At 36.2% G+C, this 22,456-nt stretch overlaps 1 protein-coding gene across 4 annotated transcripts in view; it reads right to left on the bottom strand.

Moving 5' to 3' along the window:
- The window catches only part of LRBA (LPS responsive beige-like anchor protein), a 725,574-nt gene that overhangs the window by 25,339 nt on the left and 677,779 nt on the right, over positions 1-22,456 (bottom strand). For 3 of the 4 annotated variants that reach the window (XM_079919265.1, XM_079919266.1, XM_079919267.1), the window contains 4 exons: positions 17,925-18,117; positions 13,340-13,402; positions 8,170-8,325; positions 2,567-2,734 (listed from right to left, as the gene is read on the bottom strand). In XM_079919265.1, coding sequence (XP_079775391.1) covers positions 2,567-2,734; positions 8,170-8,325; positions 13,340-13,402; positions 17,925-18,117 — 580 coding nt within the window. The remainder of the gene's footprint in view (positions 1-2,566; positions 2,735-8,169; positions 8,326-13,339; positions 13,403-17,924; positions 18,118-22,456) is intronic. The other variant, XM_079919268.1, reaches the window with a different exon arrangement.

The raw sequence follows: 22,456 nt of genomic DNA, 5'->3' as shown, positions 1-22,456 counted from the left end.
CTTTGTTTTTGTTTGTCATTTTCGTTTGAAAAGCTTAGACTGGCTTGTTCATTTTTCTATTCTAATGTGTGGAAATTCTCATTATATGTAAAAGTGCCTATTTGTCTTTTTCCCAGATTCATCCTTCAAAGCTAAAGCAAAATTAAATTGGGACATCAGACGTTATAAAAGGGCCAAAAAGGCTGAGGTTCACTTTGAGAAAGGTAATTTAATTTAGTCAAGATGCATTATAATTTTCTAAAATTTTTATTAGATGTCCTGTTACGTTATTCTTTCTTTTTTTTTCCCTTTTCATTACCAGCATTACTGTTATTGTCCACCATACTGCAGACAATGAGGGTATAGATGAAGTGCTTTATGAAAAAAAGAACGTTATAATATATACTCTAACGCCAGCAAGATGGTGTGTGTGGTGATTTATTTGTTCTAAGCATTCTGTGCTTCTGATAACACCTTAAGTCAGTTACTATTGTTGCTTTCATTTCATAGACAAGACAGCACAGCAAAGCTTAGAACTTAGCTTTGTTTTACTCTAAACTCCACAATTTGGTCAGTCCTACTTGATTCATTTCTTAAAATGTCATACATGTAAAAACCATCTCTAGGGTGATTTACAAGGTATTTAAACATATATATATATATATATATATATATATATATATATATATATATATATATATATATATTTCTCCCTTCTGGAAAAGCTGAATATTTCTAGTTTTATAATATGCTTAAATTTTTGAAATGTAACAATTACATACAAGTGTAGCTAGGTTTAGAGAAGTAGCCTTTAGCTACTTCTCAACACACCCATTGGTAATGACATATAACATGGTTAGGTCAAAGAAGTAAAAAAAAAAAAAAAAAAAAAAATATTGTTTTCATTTAGATTACTATACGTGCATGAAACATCTCACACGATTTTAAAACAAAAGAAAGCTCTTCCTAAATATTTTCACGTAAATAACAAAATGGTATACTTATTACCTATGTCAAATCTAGCGTTGTCTGAGATAATTTAGTGAATCTCAATAACTGAATTTATAGAAACAGAAAAAATAGAAATTGAAAGTAGTCACTCATCCTAAAAGGCCAGAAAGAAGGAGCAGAATATAAGACTCCATAATGAAAAGAACACGAAGTATTTCTCAAAAGAATGTGGAAAAAAAAAAAAACCCTGAAATTTACATATTTAAAATTATTGTAATTACATATAAAATGGGATGTTGTGTAAATATGAGAGATACACATTACTTCCCCATATAGATACACATAATAAAGTTTGATCTGACTATAAAGACTGTATTACCCATAGCATCACAGCCTTAAACTTACTTTTCATATTCTATTAGTATAGGGAATTACCCTGTCCTGATTAAAATAAGAAATACATATTAGGTTCATAAAATAAAAACTTTGATTCACCACTACACCAAACAAAATACATACAAAGCAGACACAACGTTGCTAAAAATACTTTGCATATACCTCTTTTAAAACTGTACTGGCTCTTGAGTAAATTTTTTTAGAAGGTTTCACTCTCATACAAATAATATACATTTAATAAGCATAACTTTAAGAAGTCAATTCAAAATATGATGGACTTAAACATATTCAGACTGTTTTATAATTTGGGACTGAGGGACAGAAGCAAGTACCACAGTATTCAGGTAAAGTAATCAGGAACAACATGATCCCTCCTTAACCAAATACATTTGCAACTTGCTTTAAATTAAGAAACTAAATATTTAAGAACAGTTAAAATGCTCTACCTTATGAAGTAAAAATCTAAAGCTATTCTTGCAGGAACTCTTCAGTGTTGTCATAATCATTTTAATTAAATTCTCATTTTTCAGGTGGTCCCTTTAATTGTTTTTTCCTACTTCTTAATGTGTTTTTCTAAAGCCATTTCTTTTCTGCAGCTGTGTGCGACTGGTTTTAATGGTAGCTGCTTCCTTTTTTGCCTTCTGTGAATTACAATTTTAAATGGTTACACATTTTTTGTTTTACTGCCTTCAGCATAGTTTCATAAAGATGTTTAAGGCTGTTGGTGAACATTTTCATTTCCCATCCGAAAAACCAAGAGCCAATTTGAATATTCCGTATTGGCCTTTTATGACCTGTTTTATCTTTTGATACGTAAATGAAAGCATATTTTTTCTAAAGACTGGTTTGTTTCCATGAAATTATAATGTTTTTGCTCTTTTAAAACATGAATTCAATAAACAAGATAATGTGTGACTGCTCTTTTATGTTATATCTTATTGTTTGTGAATGAAACACCTCTATTTTATTTGGTGACGGCCATTATCAGTGAAGAACTAGTATTTTCAGATCATAAGAATAACCGATAACATGAAAACTGAGATTTCATGCTTGAATTTGAATTATCAATGGTCACAAAATGTTAATAACAAGGCTATCCAGACCTTTCTTAAATTATAACTAAGAAATTAAAACTACTTGATACTTCAGTTTCACTTTCACCATGATGAAATAGGTAACTTCACTGCAAAATGTTATACATCACTTGTAAAAGTTTACTTATAAAATAAATTGTACTTACTGCCTGGATTATCGCCAATCCCACTGCTTCTTCCATTCCAGTACCAGAGCAGAAGGGTTGCATCACGTGACCCTGAGAGAATGTAGCAATTTCCCCCAATATATGACTCCGAACGAGTGAGGCAAGTGACGACATCCCAATGGCCAAACACCACTTGGATCAATTTTCCTGAAATACAAAACAATTTTCTTTAAAACTGCTATTTAAAAAATTGAAAAAATTTCCACTTAAGAAGATAATGAAGTTGCATTAATCCGATTCTGATAATTCCGATCTTATAATAAAATTTGACCTGGTCCAACCTAAAAGTCTTCTTTGAATAGTTAACAACAACCACAAAATCAACTGAAGAGTGATAGTCACATTTAAGACATATGTTAAAACTATTTCAACTAATAATGTTATTATACATAGCTCCTATAAATTACAAATGAATCATGTCTACTGATTAAAGCAGGCCCAGGAAAACCCTTATTTGGAACCATTTCAACAATTGAAGTTACTCTGTATGATTCAAAACAAAGCAAAACTTAGTTGCCTTTCTGTAGATACTCTATCATTCAAACTTCACTAATACAAACCCATCTCTGAATTAGTAAAGCCAATTTATTTCTTCTTCTATTCTTCAAAGTGATCTATACAAGGACAGTATTAGCCACTTTGGACAGCTTCTGTTTTTTTTTTAACATCTTTATTGGAATATAATTGCTTTACAATGGTGTGTTAGTTTCTGCTGTATAACAAAGTGAGTCAGCTATACATAGACACATATCCCCATATCCCCTCCCTCTTGCGCCTCCCTCCCACACTCCCTATCCCACCCCTCTAGGTGGTCACAAATCACTGAGCTGATCTCCCCGTGCGATGCGGCTGCTTCCCACTAGCTATTTTATACATTTGGTAGTGTATATATGTCCATGCCACTCTCTCACTTTGTCCCAGCTTACCCTTCCCCAGCTTCTTCAAATCAGGCTTACATGAACTAAATTTTGATAAAAGAACTAACATATTGTCACCACAATCTGAGCCAGGTCATTCTTTCTTTGTTTTAATTGCCTGAAGGATGAAAGTTCCTGGGGAGGCGGGAGGATGATGAAATTAAGATTATGACGGTTTAACAGTAATGATTAGGCGTAGGGTGAGGACGGGGGTATCCAGTAAACTTACTGTGTATCTAGGATGTTAAACACAGGATGAACTGTTCATATAACAGTGTGAGAAAAAAACCGTTTAGATTTGTTTTGCTTAATCAGATATGGTGTTTATAATTCACACAAACTTGTCTAAAGAATTAAATATCTATAGCAGCCCTTCCACTCTCTCCCTATAGTTTCTAGCTAACGTTTCTCTTTGAAATGTCTAGAGAATCTACAAATGAATGTCATAGAATGTCTACCCTTAATATTCAGCATGTTTCTTCTTTTTCAAATAAGCGTTTCAGTGGGGTCATAAAAAATACAATTCAGATGTTCAAGATAAAAACCATTAAGCTGGAAAAAAATAAGTATGCCTAAAAAGTTTATATGTTTTACTTGGAACACATCATAACCTATTCTAAAGCTTAAGGTCTCAATTAAGTATTGGTATCTACATGTATCTACATGTATAAACTTTTCAAGATAACAATACATAGAACTAAAAGTATTTCCGCTAAATTTTTTAAATTATTGGTTTTAATAAACAAAAAGCTTATTATAAAGTCTGCAAATTTACAAGTAAAATACTGAGATGTACTTTATCCAAATCAGATGGAAAGTCAAATACAGTGTTTTCTCTTGTACACAGTCTACTAAGAGTAACTTAAGATTAGACTCATATCAATCTCAAACTGCAAAATTAATAAAGGACATTTTTTTTCTCCTATGGATAAAGACTTTAGTCAAAGCAGATATTTTAACTGCTAAATGTTAAAAATGTTCACTTCTGAATTTCTTCAACCTTTTTAATTAACACCAAAACATTCATTTTAAAAATTAGCTTTTATCAATAAAGGATATGGTAAGAAGAAGTCAAGACTTTCTAGAATAAAAAAATGGAAAAGAAGAAAGCAAATTAAATATTAAAAATCTAATAATTTTTGCATCATTTACAATTTATATGAAGGACAAAGTAGAGAGGTTTAGGGGTAAATTGGGTGGGGTTAGATGAGAGGCAGGCCTTACTAAGGATGAGACAAAAGTTAGGGAGCTGAATGCACTCTCGTTCGAAAACTGAAGGTTAAATCAGTGAGTTTTAACTACTGAAAAAACTGAACACCCCGTAATGTGATTATGTTTTTGACTTCTGTATGTACGGTGACTTCTGCCTCAGCCTATACTAAATGCTGAGAGCATGTCAACTACAGGAGTGATTTAAATGGGTTATTTAGAGTAGGCCCATTTAAGATGTGATACCCATCAATTCAGTGGGTTGTAGAAGTGAGGATAAGTAAAGCAACTACAATTAGGTACTTGAGGTCACGGCATACAGGAAACCCAAATGCTCCACGTACACCAGGAGGCTTGCAAAGGAGCAGCTATTTGATTGGAAGATCGAGATGAGGGAGTGACATCTAAGTATTTACATCTAAAGAGTTTCATATTTTAATACAAATTAACTTCATTCTCTACAATTTATCCTTTGGGCTCAACTTTGGAAAACATTATTTTTTTCAGTTTGCTTTTTCCTCTTCTGGCAGCCTTCCTTAGCAATATTTGTTATTGCTATGAGGTTGAGGTTCACTCCTCCTAAATAAATCACAGCATATAAATACCTGCTGCTCTTTTTGGTAAATTATTTTCTGATAATCTCATAAGTGTTCCTCAACCTTTATTTTTTGTTTCCTTTAATACCAGTCCACCTCTCCACACACTAATATCAAATATTACCACAAGCACTAGAATATCTTCTTTTTGACAGAACAAATTTTCTAGTTAATGTTTTATTTGACAGCTGTGCTACAAATAAAAAAAATTCAAGCTCAGGACTCTGCACCATTGAATCTAAAATGTGGCCTGAAAATAATTCCCACTGCCGAGCGAAGGTTTTATTGTTGCCTCTGCTGTTCTGGTTGTGTCCCGAAAACATGATTTATGTTTAAAGAATTTCCTGTTACAACCGTGTTTCTCTCTACCCCCGCTTCCCTGCCCCGCCAAATCTAATAAGAGAAGGACTTTTTTTTTTGGCTTATGTGCCAAAATATAATTGAATTCAACACTTGTGATAGCTATGCCATTATATATTATTGATCATACAATTTTTCCCTGTGTCTCTGCCAAACTTAGGAGAAAATATTTAATATTCCTATTACCATAAAAACACAGACACGTTTAAAATTTAAATAATTTAAAATAAAACTAGCATCAGAGTTTGTATACAAGACACTAAGAAGGATATTAGAACTATCATTTGAGATTTTTTTCACAACTTTCCTGGCAAGTATAAATATTTTTAGTGTACGTGGTAAGTCAGTCCCACTGAAATGAAGCTTAAAATGAGGCTACTTCTTAGAAAATGTTTTATACATACACATGCATATGCATGTTTTAAAAAGTAATAAAGTAGAAGGCTTTTGGAAAGGGGAAGGAACGTCATCTAGTTTATTAAGTAAAGTAACATGGCAGACGCTCTAGGAACCTACTTTTTAAACAGGTAACACTTATATGAGGTAACATGGTATAGTTACAAAGATGCCATGAAGTCCGAGGAGTTGGCTCCAATGCCCAGTTCTAGCACCATTATCTATGCAGATATCAACAAGTTACTTACCCTTTCTAAACCTCGGTTTCATCACCTGAAAAATGGAGCGAAGGACACCTGTTGTATCTCATAGGATTATTGTCATGCTGACACAATATCATGTATGAGAAAGAAGGAATTCTGTAAATTCTAGGGAACTGTGTGACTATAAGAATTATTTTAATTATTAGTATTATATAAAAGGGAGGTTAGCTTTACTTTACAAATATTAATATTCAACGTCTTTTTAAAATGGTATGAAATGTCAACAAATTCAAAAAGCCTCAAATGTCAAAACCAAAGGCTGATATATATATGATCCCATTTTCTGACATTCTGGTAAAGGCAAAATTATAGGGATGAAGGCTACATCAGCGGTTCTGAGGGGGGTGAGCTGAGGGAAGGGGCTGACCACAAAGGGGCAGCACAGGGGGTTCTGGGGGAACTCAGCTGCTCTGCATCTTAACTGTGGTGGTGGTGGCAGCTGCATAACTGTATACAATGCCCAGACGAACAGAACTATAACCAAAAATTTCAATTTTACTGTATGTGAGTTAAAAAATAATTTTTAATGTATAAAAAACAATATGCAATCTAAAAGAATGTTTAAGGAAAACTTGTGAGAGGATGTAACAATTTTAATCTGAAAGTTTGTGTGAGAAGGGACCACAGTTTGAGGTCAAATAATGCCAAGGTTGTCATTACCATAATAGTGAAAGAAAAGGTTAAAATTTAAATCTGATAATTAAATCAGAGAAAATTCATTATAATAATAAATATATTTTAGGAAAGCTTATCAATCCCTATTGCATTTTTAAAGAGTTCCAGAGGAGTTTTAGATTCAATAGTAATCAACCTCACAGACCTAAACATCTAGTAAAAACCCAAGTAATCAGAAAGACCTGAATGATAATGTTTTCTTTCTTTCTCTATTCTACAGAATAAAGATGGAAATTATGAGAAAATTAGATCATCAATTCCATAAAACAAAAATTAAACAGGACATGCCTGAAAACAACTTCTAGGGTTTATTCTATGCACAGTACATATTTAACTATTTTCCCCTACTCTCTCATTGCTATTGTTACAATGCTATCATCAAAATATACCTAGGACAAACTCCTTGGATAATCAAGAATTAATTTTTTTTTTTTTTCGGTACGCGGGCCTCTCACTGTTGTGGCCTCTCCCGTTGCGGAGCACAGGCTCCGGACGCGCAGTCTCAGCGGCCATGGCTCACGGGCCCAGCGGCTCCGCGGCATATGGCATCTTCCCGGACCGGGGCACGAACCCGCGTCCCCTGCATCGGCAGGCGGACTCTCAACCACTGCGCCACCAGGGAAGTCCTATACTTAAACTTTTATATTTTTAACAAGACCTCCTGTCACACACAAAATCAGTAGTCAGCTACTTTCCTTCATGATGGTGTAGTTTTCAGCAAGATTCTGTGCAAAATTGTGTGGAGGCAAGATATCTGCTCCCAAGAAATACACTTACTGAGAATTTCCAGTAGGGAAAAAATAACCTTTATATAACACCAAAGTGGGGAAATACACCTATAAGTATGCACTTGCCGTAAGATTATGCATATACACGTGCATATAGTATTTACATACCAGGATATATTTTCGAAATGCATCGTTCATTCTGCAAGTATGAAGGTTGGGAGACAAGCCTACCAAAAACTGCCTCTTAAAAGCATTCTGAAGTTAACTTAATAATGGACTACAGAGTAGATTATTACTTGAAAGGAGAAAACTGTCTTTATTTCACAAATTTTAGAATTCCGTAATTTTTAGAGGGAAGAAGATGAGAAAGCATTCTCAAGCCTCTGAACATCGCTTGTCATAAACTTTAGTTCACTGATGAAGAAATGATGAAGTTACCTGTGTCTGCAGAGTAGACTCGAAAACTCTTATCCCAGAAGCCACAGAGGAGAACGTAGCGGTTGTCCGAAGTGATGACAAAGCACTGGGAATGCACTTGAATACTTTGGTCTAAAAGGTCAGTGATTTGCCTCCTGTGCATTCCTGTATTGCTGGCTATGAGAACAGAGGAAGAAAAAAAAGCCTCCTAAACTCACATGCACAAAGACATCCCATAGTTTGTCATACTGGGGCTTGGGGCTGAGGGAGGAGAGACAATACATTCCAGGATAAGAATATCTGATCTTTAATATTCAATATAGTAATATTTGAAAAACCAAGTAGGAAAACACAATCTGATTGCCGGAAGAACAGGGGTAGCCAAATTCAACAGCTCAGTAAAAAATTCTGCCTAGAGGAAAGAAACAATAATACACTACAATTTTAAAATACATAGTATACAATTCTCAGAACATTCTATCTAGCTCTTGGGCAGGACCAAACTAGATTAGAATCTCCAGATCGCATCACAGTTAGGTTTGTATTTCTGACAATCTCATTACATCTACTGTCATGAGAATGGATTCATGTTGTGACAATCTATTACCTTTAACTTTCTGTCACAAGGAAGAGATACTAGAATATAAATGTCATATATTTGAAATATTGTAGCATCTTGTACTACTTTGGCTTTAACAGGTCTTTAATTTGACTACATGTGAACTCCCATTTCCCCTGTTTACAGCTGCACTTGCATGTAAGGAAAGGGTAAAATGACTATTTATTAAAGATACTTGTAATTGAAGAAGTCAAAGCATAGCACACTGCCACTTTCTTACTCCTGTAAGCAATAAAACAAGCCAGTCTGGCAGTGTGTTTTCAGAGCGCTACAGGGCACCTGAGATGGGCTTTGTCACGAGGCACAAGGTCAGACACAGAGCAACATCATGCACATGTGAAGAGTAATAATCCTCCAGAAATACACTATCAAGTGTGTCATTATCAGCAAAGGAATTCTCACTGAGATGCCTTTTTTGGCATTATGAAGCCAAACAGATAGAAAGCTTTGTTGCTAGTGATCTAAGAGTTATTTCTTCACCAACTTTCCATACAAATTATGGTTCTTACACTGCTAAAGAAACTTGATCATACCAGACATGAGAACAAACAAAATAAATTTCTGCCTCTGATTATTATGTTCTTTGTACCATAGTTTGCAGTTTTTTGGGGAAAAAAATACCATAGATGCACTGTTGATAAAAATTAAAAAAAGAAATATATCTATGTTATATTCATTGTATGTAGTAACTAAGTTAGTATGGCCAATTCAACAGAAGGCTCAGAAAGTAATATGGAAGAAAAAAGTGTTCAAAATACTCTCCAGTCCTGTGCTGGAATACAGAGGAATAAAATATCCCTCGCCCTCATGGCATACGCAACACAGCAAACATACTCATATACATGTGAAATACTGCAAAATTCTGCTAGTGTCTCACTATACAACTTAACCATGTAGGATTATTAGATACTATTTGATAATAGGCTTCATATACTTTGGGGAGATTAATGGGCTAGTAAGTGATAGCAGTAGTAAAAAGGGCCGATTCTAGCCGAGAATCACTCCCTACCTCCTTCCACACAAAGGGAACTTGCTGGCAGATGAAAAAAGCTTTTATGTATCATAGTGTATCGTGGAGAGACATTAGCATCTCACTGCAGTGAAGCTGTGTGATACCATTTAGTTTTTTAATTCCAAGAGACCTAGCAATTAAAGACAAGATATGTAGTATTTTCTATACTGGTTACTACAGTTCTTCATTCCACGTGAAAATTATAACAATGTTTATTTTTGCCAATGTTTATATGACTTTCGCTCCTATGATACAAACTTTCACTCGTCGCTTTGGCATGATTTCCTGGGAGGACCTAATTTGACAGATCTGGGCATGTGCATAATTTTGAATTGAATGACCACAAAGTACCCATGGGTAAAGGCTGATGCCCCTTCAGCATTCAGATGATCTATTTTCCAAATAAGTGCTTACTTATAATTTAACATTGCAACCCCCCATCCATCCATCCATCCATCTATCCATCCATCCATCCATCCAATCGATATAATCTCCCAACTGCCTTCCCTTTATCTCTCTTTATTTTCTCTAGTAAACTTCCTAAGATTCCATACGGAAAGTATTTTTATTTGATGAAAATTAGGTATATTTGTCTAGATAAGCAGTCTTCAAACTGGGACATGCATATCCCTTGGGGTATAAGATTTCCCAAGGAACACACAGGCACAGATGGTTTGAAGGGAATCAATTTCTAGTTCCTCAACTTTCATATGTTCTCTTGCCTAAAACAGATTTGCCTGAGAACTCTCCTGTGAGTTTTCCTTTCTTACCTCCCTTTTTGCATGCTCTTGTTCCACTAGATAGAATTTTACTATGGTGCTTTACCCCAGGGTAAAAAAATCTCTTTTTTTACCCTGAGGTAAAGCACCATAGTAAAAAGGGGCCAATTCAAAATACTGATGTGATGCTGGAAGGTGAACGCCTAGGTATCAAATCATTCTGCAGGGCAGGTGGTTTCCAATTCATTGCTTCCTATAAAAGGGAAGGAGGATCTAATCATGCTGTCAATTGATAGATCATTAAAAATAAGTTTCAGTGATAGATTGTTAAAATGGTTATTTAATGATAGACCGTAAAAGTAATCCTTAATAATACATCACTCTGTGAATTTTTTCACATAACTCAGAAAGAGTTCAACGATTTGAATGACATTGTTAAAATAAGACTCTTTCCTTTCCCATCTATATTCTTATGTGAGTAACATTCCTCAAAGCTTCCATCTATTAAAAAAAACCCAAAAGATCAGAACTGTTGACAAATTCTGTCTCATTCAGCAACAAATAATGTTTATCCATGAATACATGAACAGAAAAGCCCTATTCACTTCATTAAAGCTGTATCTCCTATTTCCAATAAATATGTGTTTTATGTTCAATAATATTTATTAAAATTTTAAATTGTAATAAGTGTGTATTAATAATATTTGTAATAACTCAATGCAGATTAACTTTTTGAGCTGAGCCTTATGGTCACAGGAAATTTCAATGTTTACATTTACATACATATTTTTATTGCTGAAAACAGTATAGTAGGGTAATCAATTTTCGAAAGTTAAAATAGAATTGTGCAAGGAAAGTACAATGAAAATATAAATTCAAGATGAGAAAGGAATACGTAAAATTTTCAAATGTTAAAAGCTTTTTCATGCACTTTTTAAAACAGAAAATGCTGACTCTCAAGTGACTTTGATATTTAGATTCTACTGGATGTATTTAAAATTTTATACACTATGCCAAAAACAATAACCACTGTAACTACTTAAACTTGTGATGATGTCACATTTAAACTTTCAGATGTCAACTTAAAAATGTGTGAGAAGGTACGTGGTTTTAAACAATTATTTTAGGGATACAGGAGCAAACAGTCTGAGGACCAATGATCTAGAGTAGGGAAGAAAACTATGGCCTGCAGGCTGAATCTGGCTTGTGCCTGGTTTTGTATATAAAATATTATTGGAGCACAGCAATGCTCAGTTGTTTATATATTGTCTGTGGCTGCTTTTGTGCTATGACAGCAGACTTAAGTAGTTGTGTCTGAGATCTTATGGCCCACAAAGCCTAAAATATTGACTATCTGGCCCTTTACCAAAAAAGTTCACCATGCCTTGTCTAAAGGGTCACAATTTCTGAATTAATTTAGACTTTATGCTATATGATATTCATTGTCAGGGTTTAAGACAATGATTCTATACTTCAGAAATCAGGCTTTAAGTAGCATAGCAAATGGGTTTTATTATTTTCCTGACTCTTAAAACTTTACCCAAGTGAGGATTTAAGTTTTTAAAAAATATACGGCAAATCGTATCTACTCAAAGCAAAATAAGATTTAGGAAGCAGGGTAGTAATTAGCCTTCATACAGATAGTTACTTCTTAGATTTCTGCTTATATTTGGGGAAATGATGACTTAGTTTTGAGCTTAAGGTTACTTTAGTTCATCTTGATAATTAATCTGCAAATGGTGGTCATTTAGCTCTCCACTGAAACAATGGTGTTGAAGACAAAAAAAGGTGACATACACAAAGGGAACACCTTGAATTTTAAAATAATCAATGAGCTTATTCATATGCTTTATCTGAAAACTTTAAAATACTAACAAATTTACTTGTGCCAGGGCAATTTGACAAAATTGCAGGCCAAACATCCACGCTAGTAGCACACCCCTGCAGCTAGGTAATTAAGTTTTTTATTCTAAAAGTTATTGACTAAAATCTTCAATATCAAGACTTAACACTCTTAGTGGGGCCACATTTGAAATCCCCACTACAGGCTGAAAAATGCTAAAGTGGAGATTTCAACTAACCTACTCAAAAAGCACAACAGCAATTATATATTCTAAGTCATCTGCTGCAGACAGGCATTTCATCCCAATGGCTCTTTTTGGGCTCCTCCTTTTTTCTTTTATTTTTTTCACCCTGAACAAATTTAACCTCCAATGGCAATTTATTGGGCTGTAGGACCCTAGGAAAATGAATACAAATACCTTAACACTGCCATTGGCTGGGCCATATATTTCAACTTTGAAACTGCTCTGCAATTGCACATTAATCCCCTCAGATTGAATGGAGCGTCCAGGAAGAAAGGACTGATCTCCTTTAATGATGAAACCCTGGCACTACAGTTTTATTTTTCTCAACACAGTGTTGCTAAGAACCCCACTGTTATTATGAAAATTTCCCAAGCAAAGAAGCTCCATCACATTACTGGTACACCAATTCATCATAACGAGCCTCGCTCCTGCTCATCAACAAGTCTGAGTGATGAAAAGATCCAATATTATCCTGACAGAACTTCATGCGCATTCTCAATCACACATTATTACAGCATCCATATTAATTTTCAGTGACACGCGTCCTAGGCCTGTTCAAATTAGGCAAACCAACGAGGGGGAGTTGATGAAATACCAGCATAGCCACAGCTCATTGCATTCCAATTTGCATGCAAATGGTTTATCAGGAAAATTCCATTCCCAGCAACCAGCAAGTGAAAAACAACTGTAATCTACACTTCAGGGCCACCATACAGAGCTTAATGAATCGCAAAGAGAGAAGGAAGTGACAGACCTATGAGAGGATCGATTTCCACTGGCAGCTGGCATGGCTGGTCTTGTAGAGCACCTTGATGAGCTGGAATTCACAAACGATAAAAAAAAGAAAGCATTATTTTTCATATACTAAACTACATTAAAATGTGTAAGTCGAATCTCACGTAGAATTGTTTCTAACCTCCAAATTTTTCATACAGTTTTGTAAAATTTAAAGAAAAAAAATTCCAGGTGCTTCTATGGCTAGCTTATTAAACATTTATTTTAGATTAGTGCTGTTCTGAACATGTGCCATCAGCAGTGGCTCCAGTCCTAGGCCATAAGCTATAGCAGATGCTTCACTGGCAACCTCTGATTCTGCAACAAAACAAAATTAAGTGGTAAGGCGCACTGAAAACAAAATGTGACAACCATCTGCTGACTGTAGCAAATACTATTTTTTTGTTACTTCTTAAAAAGGCAGTTTTGAATGCTGCAGCACAAAGGAGCCACAAAAACGTCAATTTATGACGGAGAAAGGGAAAGCTCTAAGTCAAGGAGCATTTAATGTTTCATCCATCACGTAAAATCAATCAATTGAAAGTTTGAATAAAAATAAAGAAAGCTATCCGCAGATAAATGTTTTAGTTAAATGCATTTGGCTGAAATGTTTCCCTAAAGATCTGATTGCAGTTTTAAAAAAACTTCTATTAATATTTAATATTTCCATAGTTTCAATTTAAAAATACTCTGAGAAGCAAATGAGTAACAAAAATCAATCCATACTAAGAACAGTTTGTTTAATTCTCAAAATAGTTCTAAAGGTTCAGATGTACTTATATTTTGTGATTGAAAAGAGATTCTGTAGGCTGTTTCCCTGTGAAAGGCAGAAGGACCTGAGGTGGAGAGGAAGTGCTGTGAGAAGCAGGAGTGACCACTGGCCAGCTGTGCAACCTTAGGCAAATCAGAAGCCCCAGAATGAAGGGCTTAGAATAGATGATCTTTTTCAGCTTTGTAAATCTGAGAGTTAAATTCTCGGTCCTTTTCCAAATGATTTTCCTCCAATAACTCAGCCATTCAATCTGGTCCGCATCTGCCTTTTATAGACTCATAAGCATTTAAACTACTGCTTGGTTGGTATTAGAGCTCTGCTTAATATCATCAGATACTAAGATTAAGATGATATTACTATCATCAGATTTTAAGAAGTCTTTCTGACTGTCCTTGAGGGGCTGAAAATAAAAATGGGATACATTCCAATGTGTTCATTAGATTAATTCTAAATTTCTGATGTTAGCACTTCCCCTGTTAGTAAATGCCAACTTTTCAAGGATTTTTCAATGATCTTTTGGAAGATCATTAATACTGATAAAATAACCTGAGTAAGTACAATATTAGCACTGAAAATTAGAGTTGAGTATATATAAGACATTAAAGTAGATGAAAAAAGGAAGGCATATGACTCCCTCTTTTACTGAAGGTATTGTCTTTGCTGATTACTAGCTCTGCCAGTAAGGAAATCACAGGGCACATACAGGGAATCATGGGGGAAAATGCACCACAGCCCCTGATTTACCCAACAGGGCCATCTACTTCCAGCAATACCAGTGCCAATCAACACCAATACCTTGAGAAGTTTTCGCTACGACTTTGAGAATCTGGGATCATAGAAACATTAAAACCAGACTGTCAGTGAAAGAGATTTAGGAGGTTAACTATCTTTGGTCATGCCTCAAATCCCAGTTCTGCCACTAACTGCCTGTGTGACCTTGGGAAAATTATGTTGTCTCGGTGTTTCAGATTCCTGCTCTGTAAAACAGGTTAGATGGGTTAGGTTGAACCACATGAAATCACCAATACCTGGCTTTCTGACCTACAGAAATGGCAATTTCAACCTAAATACAGAACCTACATCCTAAGGTTGTTGAGGGGATTCAGTGAGTTAATATGTGCGAAGTGATTAAAACAGTATTCAGAACCTACAAAATGCTCTGTAGACACTAGGTGTTTTTATTTTATTTTATTTTATTGTTTCAGAGGCTCTGCAAGGTCCTTTGAGTGAGATGGAAGGATAAAGATGATTCTTCCCCTAAATCAGGACTCAGACACTGCATTGACAGGAGCTAGCTGTCTAATGAACAAGCTATGGAAATCACAGAACCTCAGAAAAGAACCAGAATCTAAACTAAAAAAAACTGCAACATGAATTTGATATTCATTGAAAAAAAAGCTGTTAGGAAGTTTTGACATTTGTTTTAAATCAAGGCATACTGACAGGTAAAGGCAGCACAACATAGGATGAAAGATCAGATTTATGTAAATAAACATACCTGAAATGAGGCACAGATTTAACAAAATGGATGCTTAATATTTTTAGGTGTAGGTGTATTGAGAATTGGAGATCACATTGTAGAAAGAGAATCACCTGTGTATTTCCATATGTTATCATTCTTTGTAATTTATCTGGTGAAGAGTTGCTGTGTCGTACTATAAAGCCAGAGGATGGGGACAAAAACCACCAGTGACACAAGGTACAGACCCGAAGAAAGCCCACTAGGGAGAATTCTAGGCAAAGAATCGGCAAAACGTATGCAGTCTCCCAAGCTCTTACCTTACAGAAAAGTGAGCTTGGGCTCAGAGCAGGTGGATGTACCATATGTGGTACTCCAGCAGAGGGATGCGGCCCCCAAATCACTTTACAGATCTATAGAAAAGTGTGGAGTAGGGAAGAGAACAGCTGACAATCAAGTACTGATACTAAGGGGAGCCCAGGGAAATGGGCTTGCTCCAAAGGGGTGTGTCAGGAGCTCAGTCATCGGTGCTGAGGGAGAGAGCCTAACGACTAAGTATCAGCTGGAGACCTAGCAGCCCTCTGGTTGAGCCAGTTCAGTTCCTGCTGAGCTAGCTCATTGCTAGCCTAAGACTAAAGAGAGGGGTGGAGAGTGCTCAGGGCTTTCTAGCAGTTGAAAAGTTTTGTCCCTCCTCACATGTACTGTCACTCTGTTTAGACTGAAGAGGTTCTCAGAGCCACCACATCTAACCACCCAGGATAAGCATGGTTTGCAGGGGCCCTTAGGCCACACACACTGGTGCTTTTGCCAAGCTCTAAGGGTAACTGCACACAGCAGAGGTAGATCCTCTGGTGTGCACTGCAGAACACACTGTCAGCATGTTCTTCTTCTAACGAGTCGTATTTAGAGAAAGAAACAAACAAAAAAGAAATCACAGTTGTTAATCAAATTATAATCTTTGGTCCCAAAATATAAGTATGTCATTTGCATACACATTTACCTCTGTAAGATATGTTCGTTTGAAGAAAAGGGACTAAAAGGGCCTAATAATAGAGATACTATACCTGCCTTGATTTCTACCTTCTCTACTGTTATGAAATCTATTCTCTAATCAAATATCGCCATTCATTTCATTTCTAATGGCCAGGAAAACGGCTATATTTAAGAAATTCTGATACCAACCACAGATTCGTCATGATGCATACCTTATTACATTGCTGAACATAGTTAGTGCACCTACTTTTTGCCTGAACGTCAATTCAATCCTGTTCCATTCTAAAATCTCTTGCATTTAATTTGGCATGAGGCCCTTGTTCAAGAATTTATATTTGTGCAACCATTTCAGGCATTACAATGGGTAGTGCTTTATGCACATTTTACAGATTTAATAACAAGTTAACAGACTATTAAAATCTATCTTTTAAAATTTCCTACCTAAAACAACGGCTTGGGAAGAAAAGCCTATAATCTCCAGGACTTTAAAAGATTTTCCTTCTGTAAAAGAAGAATTTCTAACTAGTGGCCAAAAGGAACAGTGCTAAATCCAGATCCCAACATTCCTGTTCTAATGAGAGACAATAAATCACAGAGGGGTGATCATAAAATTTGAGTCAGAAAACTTGGGTTCAAACCTGGCTCTGCCACTGACTTGCCATATGTGATACTGAACAAGGCAAGCTCCCTGGGGCTCAGTATCTTTACTGGTAAAATGTAGGCCTAGACTGGACGAACTCTCATGTCTCTTCAAATTTTGACTGTTTGTGATTCTGATGGTTATTTCAGTATCTTGCCATTAGTTACCCTAATTATTCAGCACTTAATGAAAGAACAGAATGTACTTATGGGTTTGTAATATTTTAGCTGGGTAATTTAAGTGTTCTTTTTTCTATCATCCACAACAAATACTTCCATGCCATGTACAAAAAGGCACATAGTAGACAATCAGACGTGTTTATTGAGCAAATGAATAAGTGGAAAAAAGAGGAACATCTGATAAATAAATACATACTATTTATGGACACAACATAGAATATCATTATATGAGAAATAATATTTATCTCCAAGGAATAAAGAAGAACCACCAGATGCCAAAGAAGAGTTTATGTTTTTTTGTTTTGTTTTGTTTTTAAGAGTTTATGTTTTAACTTTTGTATTATATGCCTCAGAGGGAACTTCTTTAAACCTTTCAAAGTATGTTTAATTTTGATTCAGACTAATGCTTGAAAACTAATAAGCTTAAGTGTTGAGATATAATATATTTAGGTGGATATTAAAATATCTTGATACAGTGTTCAGCAGTTATACTATGCCTTATAAGGATATTTCTTTACTTACCCGGAAGGTTGTGCCACTTGTTCACGGCAAATAGCCTGTTAGCAGTGACTGTGATCACAGCGGGAGTTGCCAACCCAGGCTGGGTGTTGGCTGCCACATGAGTGACAGGGGAGTTGGAGGGGAACTTTAGAACCATGATAACATCCTGCTGAGCTTGGTCTGTGAACATCAATGGACTCTGCAGGAGGAGATACTGTTGAGTGGGCAAGACAAGATCCAAATATACAAGAAGGAAAAGACAAGGAAAGACAAGAAAGGGTGCAGGAAAAGAACAGGGAAGACCATGTTAACACAAGTTGCAAGTGAGAGCACAGTGAAGCAGAAAGGCTTATAGAAACAGCAATTAGTATTTGTTTGGTTTTCATGTATGTCATTAGTTGAATTTCTAGGTGATTGAAGTAAACTACATTAACAGAAACACTTCAAAAATCCATAAATTTTATTAACTCCCTTCCCCACCCAATTCCCATGAAGAACTAAAAGAATGATTTGATTTCAATTCTAAATAGGCAAAGTATTGGGGATTGTGTTAAACCATTCCAATTGCTATTATGTGTCAAGTATTGATACAAAAGAGAGAAAAAAAAAAGGAATGAGAATAGGCAATAAGGCACAAAAGCAAGCCATGGTAATTTCCAAAGATCATCAAAAGTTGTGCTGAGTTAGCATGAAGATTTTGACAACTAAATAATGAGATAATTAATTAAGAAATATATTTAAAAATAATAGCTGTACAGCATGCATTATTACAGTAGAGAAATAATTTATGAATGTAATACACAAACTTAATTATAAAGGTGTTTCAAAGCAATGCATAATTAAATGTACTTGTAAAAACAATATATTTATATAGTGTACCAAGTCATAAACACTGCCCTATTATAATGCAAATGCCACTGCTTTCTGCTGCAGCTAAGGATAAAGAGAAATAGCTAGATGCGCCCCTCCCTCTTGGTAAAGAAACTAAAGCTCAAGACTTTTGATTTCTCCTTTGAAAAGCAAAAAGTAACTGAAAATGTTAAACAAAATATTGTCTGTTCTAATAACTAGCAACAAAATAAATCTGGAAGACTACTAAGATTTAGAACATTCCTACAAACCATATGTCATAATCCGAGCCATACATAACACCACTCTGATTTACTGGCTTTATTTATACTTCGTGGTAGTATGCTCATACAGTAATTGTACTGTGCATTTTCAGCAAATCTGCTCTACCATGTCTATTTTCTAATAGCTGATTAGTATCATTCAGAATTGAAACACTTTGATGAAGTGCTTCTGGCTGCTTTCCTCTTGCCATATTTCAAAACACCAGGTATATGTAAATGTGTAGGCACATATATATAACACGTATTTATTCAGAACTGCTAATAAAAAATTAAATACATTTGCATTTTTATTATCAGTGCTTTTTAAAAAAAGTTATTAAGAGTACTTAGAAAAACATATTGCACTAAGAATTCCTATTTGCACTCTTTGCATAAAGGTGTAAATAAAGGCAACTAATAAGCTACCCAGACACCCTTCTAAGCAAGTGGCTAAAAGCCAATCAATATTATGAGTTAATCCTCCCTGGATGCTCATTCAATTAAAGGTGTCAGTAATGCCTCATCTGATGTGGCCTCAATTAAATCCAACTATCTGATGGTGTGAAAACACAGGGGGATACAGCAACAGCAGCAAAACCAGACAAATAGGCAGCCTTCGTGTGCCTGCTAATTACTACACCTGGTGTATATTATGGCGCATGCACTTAACGCAGCACGAGGTGGCTTTAATTTCTGCTACATTCGTGTGTGTGTGTGTGTGTGTGTGTGTGTGTGTGTGTGTGTGCTGCAGTGATGGTTGATGGGGGAACTCATCTGAATGGTAGTAAAAAACAATAACATTTGGGTCTTTGATTTTTAAAACCTCTGATATCAATAAGTAACCTTTGCTATACAAAGAACCTCTTACACAGTTTTAAGGAATTCTGTGAAATTGGGTAAAAATGAGAAACAATCAGCCAACCACAAAATATCCTATAAGCTAGCTTTGACGAAGTTCTGGGAAAAGGAAACGAATGTCATTTCAAAACACCAAGCCTTACTTTTCAACTGTGTAGGTTTTTAAAAAAAATAATATTTACTGAAGTCAATTTATAAACTCCGAGAAAGTCAGACTAAAACATACATCATGAAGTCTCACTGAAAGGAAGTTGATACATATTTCTGAGCTTAACAGCTCATGTTGTAAATACAATTAGGCTCAAATTGAATAATTCCAATGTTTATGCCCTTAAAAAAACACAGGAAAATCTCTAACGTATAGGAAGAATGTCTTGTTTACATAGTGCCTCTAGTGGCCATCTCTTAGCCACATGGCAAGGACAAGCCCTTTTCCATAGAAAGCCGCAGACACCATATCCAGAACCGTCCCCTGCATCCTTCCAACAAGCTGTTTCTCCGGCTGTTCCTGTGCATTTCATCCTGACTAGGGCTCCCCGTGCAGGCAAGTAGCAGGAAACTCTTGGGAGCAACATCACATCCTTGGCTAGTGAGTATGGAATATGAAATAAGAAAAAGCCCAGCCCAGCAGAGTGGGCTAGTCTAGAGTCACAGTAACAGCTGTGGATGAGCGGGACAACTGGTCAAATAGGGGGAAGAGAAAAACCCCTCATCCAATCCTGGGTGCCTCTGTGAGCCCAGTATGAGGTAGTAGTAGGAAATTACTAGCCAGATTTCATTCGGTTTTCCCAGATACAGTATGCACTCGCTGACAACTCTGGTTTCTTTCTAACACACCTTTCTTTCCCACCCACATATGTATAAGAGGAAAAGCACAATTTGCACAGGTCTGAAAAGGGGTTCAGGTATTCGATTCAGAGAACGAGGATAATGGGAGACATGACCTCCCATCCTCAAATAAGGATGTGCCTTCCCAGCCTTGCCACCCTCGGGACAGTAAAGCTGATCCGCCTCAGTGAACCAGTCATCCTTTTGCCATGGAGAGAGGCTTGGCAGTAGGAACTCCCTCTTGGTCCCAGTGACCAAGGCTGTGCCGTGACCCAGGTAGAAAGTCAATGGAGCAGTGGAGGTGCTTCCATTAGCCAGCACCGCAGCAGCCTGCATCTCATTGACAAGCTATTACTAAAACTAATTCCAAACCCCACACATAAATCATTCTTACTATTTTCATGGCATTATCTTCCATTGTTCTTGCCAAATGTTCATTTTTTGTGTAGTCTTTTCACTAAAGCTACCCTTTATGTTCTTTTAAATATGATTTCACCTGCTTAAAAACACTGAGGGGAAAGGTTATTATGCAAACAATTTTTTAAATGCTTGTAGTTTATAATAATGGTCAATTCACATAGAGAAAGAAGGGGGAAAAAAGACTTGGAAGAAGAAAGAAGATGACAAAGAGGGCAAAAGGGGAAAAGACAGAGAAGAAGGAATTATGGAAAGAGAAAGGAAGGAAGAGAAAAGAGGGTCAGAGGCAGAGAGGACCACATCTGTATCCCTGGCCCTCTTGGCATCTAACAAAAAATTCTACCATTCTAAGCCACAACATGGAATCAGAATCCATTTTCAGTTATTCAGGGACTTCCCTGGTGGCGCATTGGTTAAGAATCTGCCTGTCAATGCAGGCGACATGGGTTCGAGCCCTGGTCCGGGAAGATCCCACATGCCGCGAAGCAAGTAAGCCCATGAGCCACAACTACTAAGCCCATGTGCCACAACTACTGAAGCCCACGTGCCTAGAGCTGATGCTCCGCAACAAGAGAAGCCACCGCAATGAGAAGCCCACGCGCCGCAACGAAGAGTAGCCCCCGCTCGCCACAACTAGAGAAAGCCTGCGCGCAGCAACAAAGAGCCAACGCAGCCAAAAATAAATAAATGAATAAATTTAAAAAAAATTATTCATTACATTTATGGAAACAGACATTATATCCCCTACTCTTAATTTAAAACAGTAATGAGCAACCTGTTTTATTGAGGGACAATTCAAGAAAAAATATAATGCCTATCGCCTGTAGTTTTAAAATATGATTTTTGTTATGCCATTCAGTATTTGTTCCTATGCTGAATTTTCTTTATCATTAAAGTATTTCCCCCTGAAATTTTGGGAACCATAAAAGAGGAACAGCCACATATTTTACAGCTCTAGTCTATTTCCCTACTCCTGATTCTGGGCTGGCCTCTGACTGACTTGCTTTTGACCAATAGAATGCAGCATAAACAGTGTTATGCACGTTCAAAAGCAAGCTTCAAGAAGTCATGCCAAAGCGTTCTCCTGGAACACGGCTCCCACCATGGGAGTGGCCTGGGCGGACTTCTTTGATGATGAAAGACCACGTGGAAAGAGCGGTCTGGCGTCTCAGCACCTGCCCCAGCAGTCTGTGAGGGAGCCAAGGTGAAAGACAAGAAATGCCCATCTGTCCCTCAGAATCACAGGAAATATAAATCACTGTTTTATGCACTAAGCTTTGATGTATAGTATATCATCATCGTCATCATCATTTTTTCCTCCAAAGTCCCTGACTCTCA

The sequence above is a fragment of the Stenella coeruleoalba genome (assembly GCF_951394435.1).
Source record: "Stenella coeruleoalba genome assembly, chromosome: 4".
In the NCBI taxonomy this organism is placed as follows: domain Eukaryota; kingdom Metazoa; phylum Chordata; class Mammalia; order Artiodactyla; family Delphinidae; genus Stenella; species Stenella coeruleoalba.
Note: the sequence above shows the minus strand (reverse complement) of the source record. Positions and strands in the feature narration are given on the sequence as shown.